Source organism: Micrasema longulum, unplaced genomic scaffold (genome assembly GCF_059751315.1).
Source record: "Micrasema longulum isolate JH-2025_06_02 unplaced genomic scaffold, ASM5975131v1 h1tg000526l, whole genome shotgun sequence".
NCBI classification, from domain to species: Eukaryota; Metazoa; Arthropoda; class Insecta; order Trichoptera; family Brachycentridae; genus Micrasema; species Micrasema longulum.
In genome coordinates, this window is record NW_028277723.1 from 215,298 (window position 1) to 231,748 (window position 16,451).

General features: G+C 33.7%; 1 protein-coding gene across 1 annotated transcript in view; it reads left to right on the plus strand.

Annotated features, from left to right (window-relative positions):
• The window catches only part of LOC148280848 (voltage-dependent calcium channel type A subunit alpha-1-like), a gene marked incomplete at its 3' end in the record, with an annotated part of 161,573 nt that extends 147,570 nt beyond the window's left edge, over positions 1 to 14,003 (plus strand). The window contains exons 31-33 of the mRNA XM_088227692.1: positions 238 to 440; positions 1,723 to 1,931; positions 13,839 to 14,003. Coding sequence (XP_088083818.1) covers positions 238 to 440; positions 1,723 to 1,931; positions 13,839 to 14,003 — 577 coding nt within the window. The remainder of the gene's footprint in view (positions 1 to 237; positions 441 to 1,722; positions 1,932 to 13,838) is intronic.
• Positions 14,004 to 16,451: the final 2,448 nt, after the last annotated feature.

Sequence of the window (16,451 nt, forward strand, 5' to 3'; positions counted from 1 at the left end):
TTATGTTTCTTTTTATATTTTTGTATTATATGTTTACTGAATTGTGTAATTTTAATTATTCTGTTATATCATACTACATGATTATTGTGCACTGCTGTGATTATTTCTGTAAATTATTATTTTTTTGTAAAAGGTTCTTTGAACCGTGATGTATAAATAAATAAATATAATTCTGTATTCTAAGTAAAATATAATTTTTGCTGACCAAATGCTACTGTTGTCTTAATTTGATTCCAGGGGTAAGATCCACTACTCGGAGATGTACGACATGCTGAAGAACATGGATCCGCCCCTGGGCTTCGGCAACAAGTGCCCCAACAGGCTGGCCTACAAGAAGCTCATCCGCATGAACATGCCCCTGGACGACGAAGGCAAAGTCAACTTCACAACCACCCTGTTCGCACTCATCAGGGAAAATCTCAGCATCAAGATGAGAACAGGTCAGTTAACTCATTGCGAAGAAGAACAAAGAAGAACGCGGACAAAAAGCAGTATTGTAGCATATATTGGCGCATCAGCAAAGGCTACCCGCCTTTAACGAATAATAATTATAATACATCTTGCCAAATGTTATTAAATATTTGTATATAACCAGTTACCGACTAAATAAGAGATAAATAATATTTGATTTTAAAAAAAACTAAAAAGTTCAGGCATCTACATAGCTTATGACTGTCATTGGCTGGTTTAAGTGGCCATTTTACACACTAACATTTACCATTCTGTCTTTGTTTAAACATCTATATTTCTTCAATTCATCCATCTAATGATCTTTGTGAAGTATAAGAGAAAAATCCTTAATTGATGCGGGTTATATTCTGACTGAATAATTTTACCTGCATACTAGGTAACGCCTAAAAATATCTTTAAATTTCCATACTTCTTCTTGGACCAGCTGGTTTAATCAACAATATTTTGAGTTTGTTAATACTTTCATAGACAAGAACAGGATTCAACCCCATACTAGGGAGTAATATGAAGGGCGCCGTATACTTGCAAAACAAAAAGGAGATGTATTATTATTAATATTTAAAGCATTAACTTTGTAGTCAAACATTTTACTAAATGTTATTAAATATTTATATATAACCAGTTACCCACTTTTCTATGTCTGCCCGTCTCTTTGTCAGGACATCAATTAAACCAACATGCAAAACCCACTATACACCTTCACCATAGTGGTTGCACAAAAATATAAAAGCAACACGACATGCATTTGTATTTTCAAATATTGCAAATTGTATTTTCAAAATCAATATGGATAATGTGGAGAAATGTTTTCATACATAAATGTAAAAAAAAAATTCAATAAAAATACGTAAGTAGAAAAACGCGACGTGTTTGGCCTTGGTTGTTGTGACGTCAAGATTCATGAAATTTTTCCATACAAATTTCAAAGGCAGGAACAAATAAACATTAATCGTGACGTATTAGGGGCAAAGCCATTGAAATCACCGTTTTTGCGGGAATTTAAAAGTATTTTTTATGCTACAAACAATGAGCAATTTTTTTTTTTACTGGACAGTATTTCATGGACCTTTATTACTTTTTTAAAAAAGTGATATTTCCCTATTTTTGACTTCTTTCTTGAACGTGTTGTATTCCTGGCTGCACATTTTATTTCCTTTGAATCTAGTTCTTGTCCACAAAAATTTGACCAAACTCAAAATATTGTTGGTGAAATGTAACTGGTTCGGACTGAGTAATAAATTGGTTTCGCAGCCGACGAGATGGACCAGGCGGATAAGGAGCTGCGCCAGACCATCACGCACATCTGGCCCCTGCAGGCGCGCAAGATCCTCGACCTGCTGGTGCCGCAGGCCGAGCACCTCACGGGGAAGGTCACGGTGGGCAAGATCTACGCCGGCCTGCTCATCCTGGAGAACTGGCGCAGCACGCGGTTCGGCCAGCTCGAGCCCACCGGCATTCCCGTAAGTGTTTAGACGAGACGTCCATCCAACGCCTAGAACAGACGGGGTCTGACGGAAAGAGTAGAAAACGGTGAAAGCGCCTCAAAGTTCAAATCTTAACCACTAGATGGTGCTGTGAATGTTGTCTTAACAATTCTCTTACTATCCTAAATACACCCGCGCGTTACGGTGCTGTGTAGTCACTACACATTAAAAAAATGGAATTTTTATAGGGAATGGCCTTAATTAACCATAATTTAATTCAAGGGTGATAATATTTCAAATCTAACTGCTGAAAACATTAAAAAACCATTGGGTATCGCTAACGACTCGGGCGAAACGTGCACCCCCGTCATCTTCCCGAGATCTACTAAGTAGCTATGTAGTACTGGACTACGAGACTGACTGAGAGTATACTTTTGATGATATTTGTAATTTATCCCCGATTTCCGATAAAATATTTTTTGTGCCTAATAAGTACTCATTATTTAATAACAAATTATTTCAGTCGATACGTAAATGTGTAATTAAAGAAAACTGAAAATCTAAACCCAATATTTATAAATATATTATAGTTATTAAACGCAATGTGTACTAGCTACACATCACAGGGGAGGAGGGTTAACTGTCAAACTTTACTCCGCGTTAAATGTCGATTTTAAATTTACTCATTTCTCGTTCTTATTTTAAATAAGCACCTCGAAACAATTTGAAATGTCAATGCTACGAAGTTCAGTGCGACGGGAAATTGGATATAAAAAACGTTGTCTTACCCGCGGTAAAAATTAAAGCATTTAATTAAATTGTGAATTTCTCTAAAATGTACAAAAAAATCAATAATTATGAACTTCTTTGAACGATGTCACTCGTTCTTCCCAATCAACCAACGATAGTGTTTGATAGATTTCTAGTTTCCAGGAAGTCTTCCCACTAACCGGGACAACTCACGGAAAAGAACTAGTGATGTCACGCTCAGAGTAATTAATAAATAACAAAACTTTTAAAAATCGTAGCTCTGATAATAAAATACATAAAAAAAGTCTTAAAAATTTTTGGCTTCGTTTAATAATCTACTAACAAACAAAATCATATTAAAAAACTACTGAACTTCTTAAAAATATTTTTTGTCACTTCCGTTAGCACAAAGTACCAGGCACTTGCTCACAGGGGAGGGGAGAATTACATGCTCGTATCAATTTACAGACGTATATATTCCCGTCCCTTTTCAGTAAGTGACGGGCTCTAGATCCCGATAAATCTGACGCTGGTGTATTTCATATATTCTTGCACTTATTTCATACAATATTATCTGTCTTATTGGGCCGAGCACCAGCTCCCTCAAAAAATTTCTACTCTTTTTTGTCGGACTGTATTTTCCTTACCTTTCTGACTGCGGCCATGTGTACCTATTGCCGCTCACACGCATTACAAATTAAGTATTGTTAAAAAATCATTTTTTTTTCATTGAACACACGCAAAACTTACAGAACTTATTTTTATATCAAAAACAATCGCCACTTGCATTCATCTTGTAATTTAATGGCAGCCATTTTATCTGATGATATATGGACTGAAAAAATTCACGGTTGGTGATAATATATGTGAAACATAACATATAGATACAACAATTTTGTGGAAAGATAGCTAAGTATGATATGCCACTTATTTAGACATGTGTATTTAGTTATGTATATTGCCGGATTCGTTTCGATGAGATCTACAATCTGGCAAAATATGGTATGCCTTCATTAAATAGGATTAGAGAAATTAGCCTTGTCACTTTATAACATGTCTATTTTGCCAAAGATAGCAAATAGATATATGTCACTTAACAACAAACATGACAACAGACGCGACATGCCATCTTTAGAAATGGAATAACGCTTGACGATTCATGATATGTAAAACACATCTCATTTTGCCGTCTTTGCTTTAGATGGCAAAATATTATATGTCAATGAGGTCACAATAATGTTCTAAATGAATATCACCATGTTTGATTTCACATGTTCATATTTTTTGACGTCTAAACATCAGCGTGGCAAAAATTAGTCGCATGGAAAAAATGAATATCTCCAAATTAACCACGTTCTGGGGGGTACAGAAGATTTATAATCCCACCCCAGGGCCTCGATTATGATGGGAAGATAAAGACGTCATACCTTCACATTGACGGTATAGTTAAAGATAAATTCCCTCCAGCGATTATAAAGATATACTACCGATCCCACACCTTCAAGTTTTGGGTAGGTACATCGATATGAAACAATCATACGTCACGGTACACATATCTACGCTCTAAAATGACATAGCTTCAGTATGACGTCATAGTTGAAGATAAAAGTCTCCCGGCCGATTTTTTGCTTGAATTGGGATTTATTTGAGTTTATAATCGCTTTTAAGTGAGCACTTTTTATTACAGAAGCCTATTTAAACTATAAATGAGAAGTATTTTAAATGTTAATGGTGTAAGGAACGCAGATTAATTGTTTGCGGTTATTCCGTTGGCTTGTTTCGATCATATGATGTCGATATGACAAGTAGGTAAAAAAATACCGAGGTAAGATACAGATAGTACAGAAGTTAAGTATACCGTCTCGACATATACATATGAAAATAGCGTTCATAATCGAGGCTCTGGTATAAATAAACACACTTAGTAACTATGTGTCAGTTTTCTTGTCACTACTTTCAAAATTATTTTACTCAATAAGGCATGTCCCGTGTATTAATAGCTCAATGCCATCGAACTTAAAAATGCTCTCCTTCAAAGTGCATAAAAAGTGATATCACGCTTAGCCGTCTTTCCATCCAATTGTCATAGTGTGTTTTTTTCTCATCGTATTATCCATCGACCCAGCCATAACAACGGCAGTTCTGAGAGGTGCATTTCCGGGCTAATGAAATTTGAATGTCATTTTAAAGAAGTACGAGACATTAAGATACACCTGAAGTTTTCTGTACTAGAATAAAAAAGTGTCTGGCTAAAAAGTCTCTGTTTTTTTTCTTCAATACGTTTGCGGACACTTTTATCTCAAAGGATACTCATTACTGTCTTATTATTTTTGTATATTTCACTTACGATCGGACCGCAGTTGGCGGTTTGAAGTCAATATTATTTGACTAACACATTGGGACACATTTTTTTGCTGTTTTTATAGGGACACAATATCTCCTACTATTTTATTACTTCAGTTTCACGTAGGCTACAGCCGTCTTTTCACTACCAATGTCTTTCGGACTAACGCCAACTGCGAGCCATTTTGTGTGCATTAGTTTTTATACCCGCAAATTATAAATGAAAACTTTTTTTTTTTTATGCATTGAAAATTATATCATTAGAATCGTAAAATTCCGCTCTAAATATTGAATATACAGTGAAACTCCAAAATTACATCCCCGCAATTGGCGTTTTCCCGCGATTTACGTATAAGTTTGTAGTCCCGTTAATTTTTTTTTTTTTTTAAAAGAAATATTTGCGTTCTTATGATTTACCCAAATATTTAATTTTGATGGCCATTTCCAACGAGTTGTAAATAACTCACTATTAGAAAATGGAATCAAGTTGGGGTAGAGTGGGATTCGAACCACAGACCTTTGGTCCGTGAGTACAAGACACTAGCCACAGGACCACAACCCGATATAAATTTATATAAATTGATATTTTGAATTTTTCAGTACATAATAACCCAGTTTTACGTTTTTTCCCGCAATCAACGTCAGAGAAATCGAGAGTCTGAAGTTAGTTTCAATTCAACTTTTTTATTGAAATTTGTAATTTTAAAGGAACATTTACTGCCGCCATTTTCGTGTTTTTGACAACTCAAGAGTCTGAAGTCAGTCTCTAATCATTGTACCAACTTGCTGGTCGGAAAAAAATTACAATCCCCGCTAAAAACTGACAGCGCAAGTCGGAAGCGAGTCTCTATCATTATACCAACTTGTTGGTAAGTTAAATCGATAATCGAACTTATTGCCGCCATTTCCGTGATTTTAGTTGAATTTCAAAGATAGTTTATCGTGTTTTACAGACATTTATTATTAATGAATATGATATTCAAAAAGTTGCAATAAAAAAGTGGTTCAGACATCGCTGCAGAATTTTTAAAAAATTTTAAAAATTGCTGAATTGATTTTTTTCACTACCCTCCATTTATATTTTTTTTTGTCGGTCCCTTAAAAAACGTAATTTAAGGGTTTTACTGTATTTTCGATTTGTGAGAAAACCCTATTGATTTTAGTAGGTCTTAATTATTTAATTAGCGATACCATTTGACATCTTCAATCTTGGTTATGTAAAATAAGTGTTCTTTTAAGTCAAAATTCATCCAGAACTGGCTAAGAGATTGAACGGAATCTACTCATATTTAGCAGAGAATAATTCAAACTTCCTTTTGTACATTTTTACTAATTATTAGCAATTTTCTTAACACTTTATCCCGGCACATGTTTTTGAAGCTAGAGTTGTCTTTCATTAATTTATTTTCTGCAAAATTGAATTTATGTAGATCTAAGTTGTTCCATCGCCCCCCAAAAACGCAGTATTTTGTAAATATTATTCTGTAAATTTCAATACTGTGTTCCAACTTCCCCTATTCTGAGAATTATTTAGCTACTGGAGACCCCTCTACATAAATATATTGCTAGTTCTCATTTTCAATGAAAAATAACAACTCCGTCTTTTTTGAACCCCGCAAACCCAACCGTGTCAGTTTATTAATTTGTTTGAACGATTTATGTGTCTCCCTTTTTAACAGAAAATATTTTGATTTTTCGAGTGTGTGTGTTGTAGGTTTGTGTCATAAGAGATAGCTCTAAGTACCAGTAGTGTGTGTCCATATTTTGTAGTTGTTTGTAGATTAATCATGTTTTGTGTTTATAAAAGACATAGGTTTATCCGAAAAATTACCGGAGCTAGATTCTGACAAGACCCTGAAAAATCTATTTGGCACTTTCGGTCTTTGCTTTTTGGTATTACAAAAACGGCAGCCCTTTGTTGTAAAAAGGGTAAAGAAAATAAAGAAAATCACATTTGGACCTTGGAATTATTGCAAACACCAAGATTTTCTCTTTTGTCGGTAGGAATACTACAATGGTCAATTTCATTGATTTATTTTGGCTTTATTAAGTTAGTTCCTAACATCTTAAGAACAAATAAAAACAATAATAATGATATGAATCAATAACAATAAATACAGCAGTTTTGCCATAGCAATAAATAAAGATATGCTAGTTGTGCCCATGACTGAAAAAAACAATTATTATTTTACCTCAAACTGCATACGATTTTACAATAAGTTATCTCTTGAAATTCAGGCTTTGCCACTAAAAAAGTTTAAAGATTTTGTCAAGCTCAGGCTGTTTGGAAAGAGTTACTATAGAGTCGAAGATTATTTGCAGGACAAGACAGCTTAGCTTTAGATTCGTCATTATTGATTTTGATGTTAGTTTGTTGATTTAAATTGTGTTCTTGATTCAAAATTATACGTTTAATTGGTTTGATTTACTAATTATTATTGATTTATATGTTAGAGTTATAATTTTATTGACGATGGCACTTGAACGGGGAAAAAAGTTATTTGTATTTTATCAAAAGAAATCTATAGTTATTCTTGCAACTGCAAAGTCTACAGTTCTTGCTATGATTACAATAGTTCTTGCATTGATCACAGTACTTCTTGTAACAGTAAAGACTACAGTTGCATTTTGTAATAGCAAGGATTTTTACTTCCATCATACAGTAACACGGAGTTGATAATTGTAATAAAGTAATGTAAGTACCTATCAGGATTACAACTACATCTTGTAATTACAGTTATTTCTACATCTTTTAGCAATAACAAGTGAAAGATTTCTTTAGCACCTTGCATTAACATAATTTATATAAATAGCACATTTAGTTTACAATAAAGTGACGTTTACTTAAAGAACTCTGAAGAAATCTCGTTCTCGAAAAGCAAGTTAAGCAAAACACCGTATTTTTACAAAATCCTATCGATTACTAACTCAACTTACATTTTATGAAACAATGTTGCTATGATTAAGCATTTTCTTTTAAATTACAAGTATTATTAAAAGCTTATGAAAGTAAAATAAATAAAACAACTTTGTTTTTAATCACTAATTTTTATTTTTCACCGAGCGGTTTCAAAGCAAACAAGCTTCTTCGTCAAGGTTTACGTATCTAATGAATTAATTCCTTTTTTTTATTTCTATCATGTTCACTAAATACTACACGTGGACCCAATAAATCAAGTGGTTTTTTCCTTACACGGGTGGTAATTTGATATCATTATTTTCGAAGTAAGTCAGGAAAGGACTAGAAGAAATATTGTTTATTTGGTTATTAATTATAGTTTTCTTATTATGAATCGCTTTTTTAATTTCTAAGTTGTCTAATTTTAATATTTTATTTTCCACAAAGTTAGTGCTTCCAATATAAAGCTTATGAAAGTGTCCATTTTACTTTTTGAAAATAATGCCAATTGTTATTATTTTCGCTATTAACCGTCGACAAAGCCACACAGTGGATCTTGAACACATTTTACCGTACATGACACGTACAGTTGATATGCCGATGTGTCAGTTATGACATATCGTTAGATGACTACAAATAGGTTTAAATAAACTGTCTAGTTTTGGAATCGGATATTTTCCAGTCAACAGGGCGTAATGTAAAAAAGCAAAGATTCGAGTGTCGCTAGAATATATGCAACATAGTTCCTACCCCAAAAGTTCCCTACACCGGAATGTTTAATGTTTCAGGCGTACACTGGCAATAGTCCATCAGCCAATCAGGCGGTAGTACCCATATTTAAATACGTAAACTTTAAGCTTATTTTCAATCATTATTCAAACTATGCACCCTAACAGATCTAATAAAGATATAGCTCTTTTACTACATTATATTTAACGCTACTTAAATAACGCATCTTGGTTTTAAATCATAAATCACAAATTTTGTAACGTAAATTTGATTTTGATACATTCTCATCTGCATAAATAACTCTTGTCAGATGCCATTTTGTCAATTTTTTCCCAATCTTACAAAAAATGGTTCTGCAGAGTCATCCGCAATTTATTATAGCGCAATTAGTAACATAGTTCCTAAAAATAATACTAGTTGAAAATTTTATATATTTTTCTAGAAAATATTATCTTATGTAGATGATATTATATTTAAATATATTCCTACAACCTACAAGTCACATCCCCTTATTTGTTTTGTAGTTAGAATATAGAAATACCAAAATTTTTAAATAATTTTTTTAATGATGTATTATTGCTACATTAGAAGTATTTTTTTAGAATATATTCTCCTCAATTTTTTATCTTTAACTATACCCCGATGACTTGAAATACAATGGCAGCGTCGTGGAATCATTTGCAATTGTCCATCCATTCATCGCACTGCGAAACACAAATTTGTATTTGTGTTTGGCTAACTTTTGGCATCTGAATCCAAAAATGACCCCGGTTTTTGTCTACAACGTCAACTTTTTAAGGTGAAGGATACCCTCTCGTGGTAACTGTAAGTCAAACTGTGTTCATACAAGTCGTACAGTTCTTTTACCAAACGACAGACGCATATTCGTGTGAAAAATTCAGTTCAATTCAGTGCCGAAAATCGGCATTTATTCCAATAAATAATTCAATATGTTCCGTTTGCAAAACAGTGAAAAAGGGTGGTGTAGTACAATTATGTCTAGTTAAATTATAAACAAATATATAAGATACGGTCTATCCTCACTAGGTATGGTACCTGTTCTTCTGAGGTCGGCAGCATTTATTTATTTTCATATAATACAGCATATTTAGTCTTAGTAATGTGTAAAGTCGATTTAAATATGGAAATTTCATTTAAATATGTGAAAATCTGACAAAAATGATGGAACTTTAGTCCTTAAATACAGCTTGATTAAAATGACAGCAGCCAAACTAATGTCACTATTAATGGAAAATTACCGATCACTGATCGTGAACTGATCAAATTGATTTTATCAGTTTTTTCGTGCAAACATGGAACTCTGTTTCCGAAAATTGAAATAAAAACGCAAAAACAAGACTATTATAGTGTGTTTTCGATTTACATTGATCGATTTGTCCCATCTCTAAAGCTTGGGTTTCCTAGGACAGCGGTGCCCGTATCTTAACGGCCGTTGTGAACGGTGATGCGGTGGACAGCCGTCGTAACGATGACTAGAGAGTGGTTTTATTTTTAAACGGTGTCACCACTTTCTAGTCACCGTAACGACGGCTGTCCACCGCATCACCGTTCACTACGGCCGTTAAGATACGGGCACCGCTTTCCTAGGAAACCCTAGCTTAATACTTTTACAAAATGACGTAGCCTTGTAAGAACGTCGTTATAACTAGGTTTATTTTAGTTTTTTTTTGTTTTAAAGCTGATTTTATATAATTATGTTGATTTATATGTCAAGAATTGTATTAAAAAAATTAATTAACACGTCAGATACGAATGATTTTTTGTGTGTCAATATAAATCACTCCTTAGACGTCACTGCAAAGTTATGCCGTCACTTTTGATGACAACTGTCATACTACTTTTTTATTAAGGCAATCCATCCTAAAGCTAGGGTTTCCTAGGACAGCGGTGCCCGTATTTTAACGGCCGTTGTGAACGGTGATGCAGTGGACAGCCGTCGTAAAGGTGACTAGAGTGTGGTTTTCTAGGAAAACGGTGTTATCAACACCATTTAACACCGTTTTCCTAGGAAACCACTCTCTAATCACCTTTACCATGGCTGTCCACTGCATCACCGTTCACTACGGCCGTTAAAATACGGGCACCGCTGTCCTAGGAAACCCTAGCTTAAGAAGGATTATTTCTCAACTGTCAAACTAATCAAGCTATATTTTAAGGACTTTAAATAAATCAAACTGTCAAAGTGTATGAAACCGAAAATAATGTACAGAAAAAAGTCCGAGTAGGAAAAAACTGTTAGAAAAATATTAAAATCCGGTGAAATATAAAATTTGACAATATAACATTTCTCTAAATACGACACACTGTCAAAAAATGACAAATTCACATTAAGATAAGCTGTAGATAAAAACTTGACGTGTTAAAAAAAAGCTAAATATACTTTTGGAATCAGCAAGCCTTTTTAACTTTAAACCAGCTGAAAAATTGAACTCAACGGAAATTGTGTTAAAAATGGTTCCCCAGTATTATTTATCCTTTTTTTCTTACATTTAAAATGCTAGTTGAAAGGTTAAAAAATCTGACTTTCTAAAAGTAATATTCGGCAGCTGTATTATAAAACTTTTTGCGTTTTCAATCAGTAAAATTGATGGCAAAATTATCGAAACATTTTTATGAACACAGCAGATTCTTGAAAATTCCATGCGTTGATCATTGTTTATCCAGTTATTAATTAGCTCATCTAGATTTTGTCCTTATTATAATATTTTTCACTCGAAAATTTTATCTTGTTTGTGTAATTCGATACTTCAAGATGGTGCATATGTCTCGAATGATTTCATATCCAATTTGCCGCTGCATTTCCATTGTAAAATATGCTCGCCCATTTCTCTGACATAACAATATTACTAACGGAACGTGTATGGGCATCATGAAACTATTCCAAATATTATCCTCATGTGTTATGTAATTTTTCTTGATCTCAATTTTTCCAGCATGACTTTTTATTCACTTTTAATATATGCATCGGTTTTAATGTCTTTTTAAAAACCTTGTCGCAATTTCTTGTGCATTTACCATTTTCAATCACTCAAAACCTCCCCTTTTTCACTTACAACTGTAATTTCCTTTAAATCACCAGTAAATTGTCATCAAACTATCCTATTTTCCTCTTTCAATTGTACGAACTGTTAATAATTCCAACTGTTCACGCTTTCCTCTGTATATTTCCACATCTTCCGAGTGTTTTTCGCATACATCGGAACACACTTCCCGAATTTTTAACTTCACCTGTAATTTTGAATGTATTTAGCCTGCCGTTGATCGCTTTTAATACACTCTACTGCCACTTGAATCAAGAACACTTGAAACATTCCGCATCCTCTAAATTCTCGCATTTCCAACTCTAATTTATAATTTGCATTTTTAAAACATACTGCATTGGAAAAACATCAAATCTAGTTATATTTAGTATGTTTTAAATGTGAACTATCTGGGAATGTATTCACACCTAATGAGCGATAGATTAATATGTTTGCCCATCATTTGACTTGCATTTTGTTCACTTTTATTACTTTTAATTCAAATAATGTAGTTAAGGCCTTTGGAGCTTGAGTTTTCTTATGCAATTTATGATTGTAGGCAAAATATTACATAATTTTACTTACTAGTTATAAGTTCTAATATATAACCTACACAGACATTGTCAATCAGTTAATCAGGAATATTTTGTAGGGTTAATTAACATAATTATTTAGACAAAGAAACATACACGACTAACATGAAAAAATCAGTGTCACATTATTTTGTCACCGTTCAATTAAAATCTATTATACAATCTGCTCGCGGTTGAGTTTCTCAAATCGGTCTTTATTTTTACATCATTAAAATCCATATTTGTTTATTGCACGGTGACAATTTAGTGTTAGGGATACAGCAGTATATATCAGATTTAGAATCTTTACTGTTTAGTATAATTTAGGCACATATTAAAAACAAATGAATCTCTTTACTCGAAGATGAAAGTTTAGTTAGATGAAGAAATTAGTTTGTTGGCATTAAAGAATAAATGTAAAATATGTATGTCTGATTAGTGATCTCACCCTGTCTTCAAACCAAATTGTTCTCTGAATGTTCCGATGAATTACTTTTGTGTGAGCGACTCTCACTTTTAACGAGAGTGACACGACTTTTGGTAAGAGTAATATAATATAGACATTTGAATTTATTTGAATTAGTGGTAGTTTGATTTAATTTTTGGGAGTGCAACTTTGATACAGTAAACAATTTATGTTAGGTCAATTTATTAATTCATTTGGATTCCATAAGGCCATAGTTTTAGGCTGGAGAGCTTTATTATTTACCTTGCTTATAATATACAAGGTTTATATTTCAAAAAGAGGACTTTTTTGCTATTTTATTACTTTATTTTAGCTAAACTGTTGGGATCAGGGAGGATATTCTAATGTGGGCCAAACAGGAACTTCTCAGCATTTGCTCATGTGGAGAGGAAACCACTTAAAACTCTTCAGGAGAAGCCGGTTTCGTTCCACTAGAGGAGTGTTCGGCATTTTGTTCCCTACTTTGGTTTATTTCACCAATTGCCTGCACTATATTGACCATGTATGATACTACCTCTCGTGTGAGTTCTTTATTATCTATCACCGATGGGATGTCGCAAAGATCTTCACCCAGGCTTCTGCATCGCACCTCCAGTTGTTGATGGTTGGAATAAGTTGCTGCAAGAGCTGGTCTCAACGTGTAGTCTCGATAACAAAAAAATGTGCTAGATTTGTTTTGGAAATTATTTAAGCTTAGCTTTAAGCTGTTCGCTTAAAATTAAAATAATCATAGAATGAAATAAAGTGCTAGTTTACATTAGGTTAGCTAGAAAAACACACTACATGTGGTCATTTAGAAATTATAATTACTTGTGACAATTTAGGTTAGGTTAGCTTTCTTTGGCAAGTGATCAGGTGGAGAATTAGCCAGGTACAGCTACATAATGCTTAAATCAAGTCTTAGTTAAGTACAGTCAGATAGAGGACAGACCAGACTAGACTGGTTATGTCAGGTTAGATAAGTTTCAATTTAGGGGTAGATTAAGTTAGGTTAGGTTACGAACAAGCCAAGCTAGGTTAGGCTATGTAAAGGTAGGTTATGAACAAACGAAGCTAGGTTAGGTTATGAACAAGCCGAGCTAGGCCAGGTAAGGCCAGCCTCCCCGGCACCAGCACTGAGTGACGGGGGTGGCTGGCCAGCAGAAGGCGTCCTTCTTTAACTGCCTGCTGGACATGGCGGCCGGGCTGGGCGGCGCCGGGGGCTCGAGGGCGGGCTCCCTGAGCGAGGCGCGCCCCTCTACGCCCCCCCGCCGGGGAGGAGCACCAGCCCCTCAAGCGCAGGAACACCGCCCGCAACCGATCGCTCAGGTAATTCAATACACAACTTGTACAATTTCTTTATTAATTAATTTGGCCTCCTGGTTCATTGCGATGTACACTAATAATCCTAAATTCACTATCTGGATTTGTATTTATTTGTTTTTTCCATTTAATTAAAAACACTTTTATTTTATTAAATACTAAACTCACAATATTTGAGTTTGTCCAAATGTTTGTAGACAAAAGACTGGATTTTACCCCCTTTGGGAGTCATTAAGATTAACAAATTACAACGGGGATGGAAAATACCTTAAAAAGGTAATATGGCAGTCTAGGCATTTACAGGGCTTATGACCTGTCACACAATAAAGGTTTTAGCTCTTTAACTTCACTAAAATCAACAAATGGAAGAATTGAAGAAATATGCGATCTCTCCGGCGAATGCGTGGTAAAACTATGTACGATAGATGCACAAATGTTGAGATCCTTATGTACCTTATGTAAGGCTGAGACAAGCGTTATCGACAAAATCAAGAAAGGAGCTCTGCGCTGGTTTGGACATGTAGAACGAATGGATAGCGAAAGAACGGCTAAGAAGACTTACAATGCGAATGTTGATGGATGCAGAAATAGAGAAAGACAAAATCCAACAAATACTTGAAGATGGACATGTCAAAAGTCGGAATAATATGAATGTAGAGGAAGCGAGATCTGTATGCAAAGATAGATTGATGTGGCATTCTATCCTCTCTGCCTACCCTTACGGGGAAACGGCGTGATCGTTTGTTGTTATTTTGTTGTTTTGTTGTTGTTGAAGAAATATGGATGTTCAAACATTGGCAGAATGATGAATGTTACACAGGGTGTAAAGTGGCCACTTTAACCAGCCAATGACAGGTCATAAGCACTGTAGACTTCTATCATTTATTTATTTATCATTTATTTATTCATATATATGTACATTACAAAATAAAATATCTTAATTCATACATATAGAAATAATTAGGTATATATAAAAAAAACATATTAGTATACATAATATCCAAAGAATAATATGTTAAAAAAGTAAGAGAATCTTGTAACGAAAAACTCCCTCAGAGACGTGAAAATTGTCAATGTCCAAAGTGATATTGTTCAACATAGAGATAGCATTTTAACATTCTATATTATATTGTCTTAAATGTTCTTATCTTTGTTGTAATATGTAAATGGTTCATCAGTTATTTACGTAATAAAAAAATACCAGTGAAAATAACTTATCTCCCATATTTTTTTAGCAATAAGCGGTGTTACCCAAGAATTGCACTTGGGACCAGTTTATTTTTAACCTAAATTAATGATAACTTATTTTAACAGAGATGAAGAACATTTTATGAAGGAAATATAGAGTCAGAAGCCCTGTAAATGCCTAGATTAGATTAGATTACATTTTTATTTATTTATTAATGACAAAATACAAGGTTTTTAAACTTTACATATTACATTACATTACATATTTTATTTGTACCAAATATTCCCAATCAGCAAAAGTGCTGGTATAAGGGGATATTTTATAAAATAACACAATAGTTTAAATAAAAAGTCGATAAAATAACATCACATATCACTCGTCACCCGGGCTGTAAGAACTGTTTTATTTAGGTGTTTTTTTAAGTACGTACATATATGTTTTTTAAATACGATACTTAAATTATTTTTTTTTGTTTTGATTTATAGTCTGTTACAAACATTAAAAAAAACACACACACTTAACTTCGTCTGTTCTCCTGCAAAATTAAAATAAAAAAATAATATTGAAATTCCTCGTTGGTGTAAATATTATGTAATGTCTTTATTTATGTGAATTCTGTAAACATATTTTTAATTGTTTGTAGACTTAATAAATCAATGCATTTTTTTGTGTCGACAGAATTAATTCAGGTTTGAAAGGCTTAAATGCATAAATAAATAAAACATTCATAATTATTTAATTGCCTAGACTTCCATATTCCCTTTTTAAGGTATTCTCCATCCCCGTTGCAATTTGTTAACTAAACAAATTAGTGTACAAAGTACTGTCTAACGGAAAATATGAATTCTAAGCCCACAAGAACTGATGCTGTTTTCTCTTTGTTACAGGAGCAAAAAGGTGAAAACCAGGCCCAACCAATCATATGATACACTCATGTGCTGGATGGTTTTATTGGCCGTAAACATATCATTTCCTTTACTGTCGAATCAGTGTTACTAAGTTCCTACATGGTGTTGTGTTCCGTGTCCATCTAGACTAGATGCCAGGCAGGGCCACTAGCGAAGTTTAGCGATACATACTCCAATCTATTCATAGTCCGTACTCATTATTTACTAGGTCTTTACAAAGCAATTCCATTCACCTAGATCTACTAAATGGTTAGTTAGTTTTCCAGATGTACACGAGATGTTTTGTGTTTCCAAACTCGGGTTCACAGTTCTTTAGGTAGTTTAATAGTTTTCTCATAGATGTCCGTGTTGTTGTTA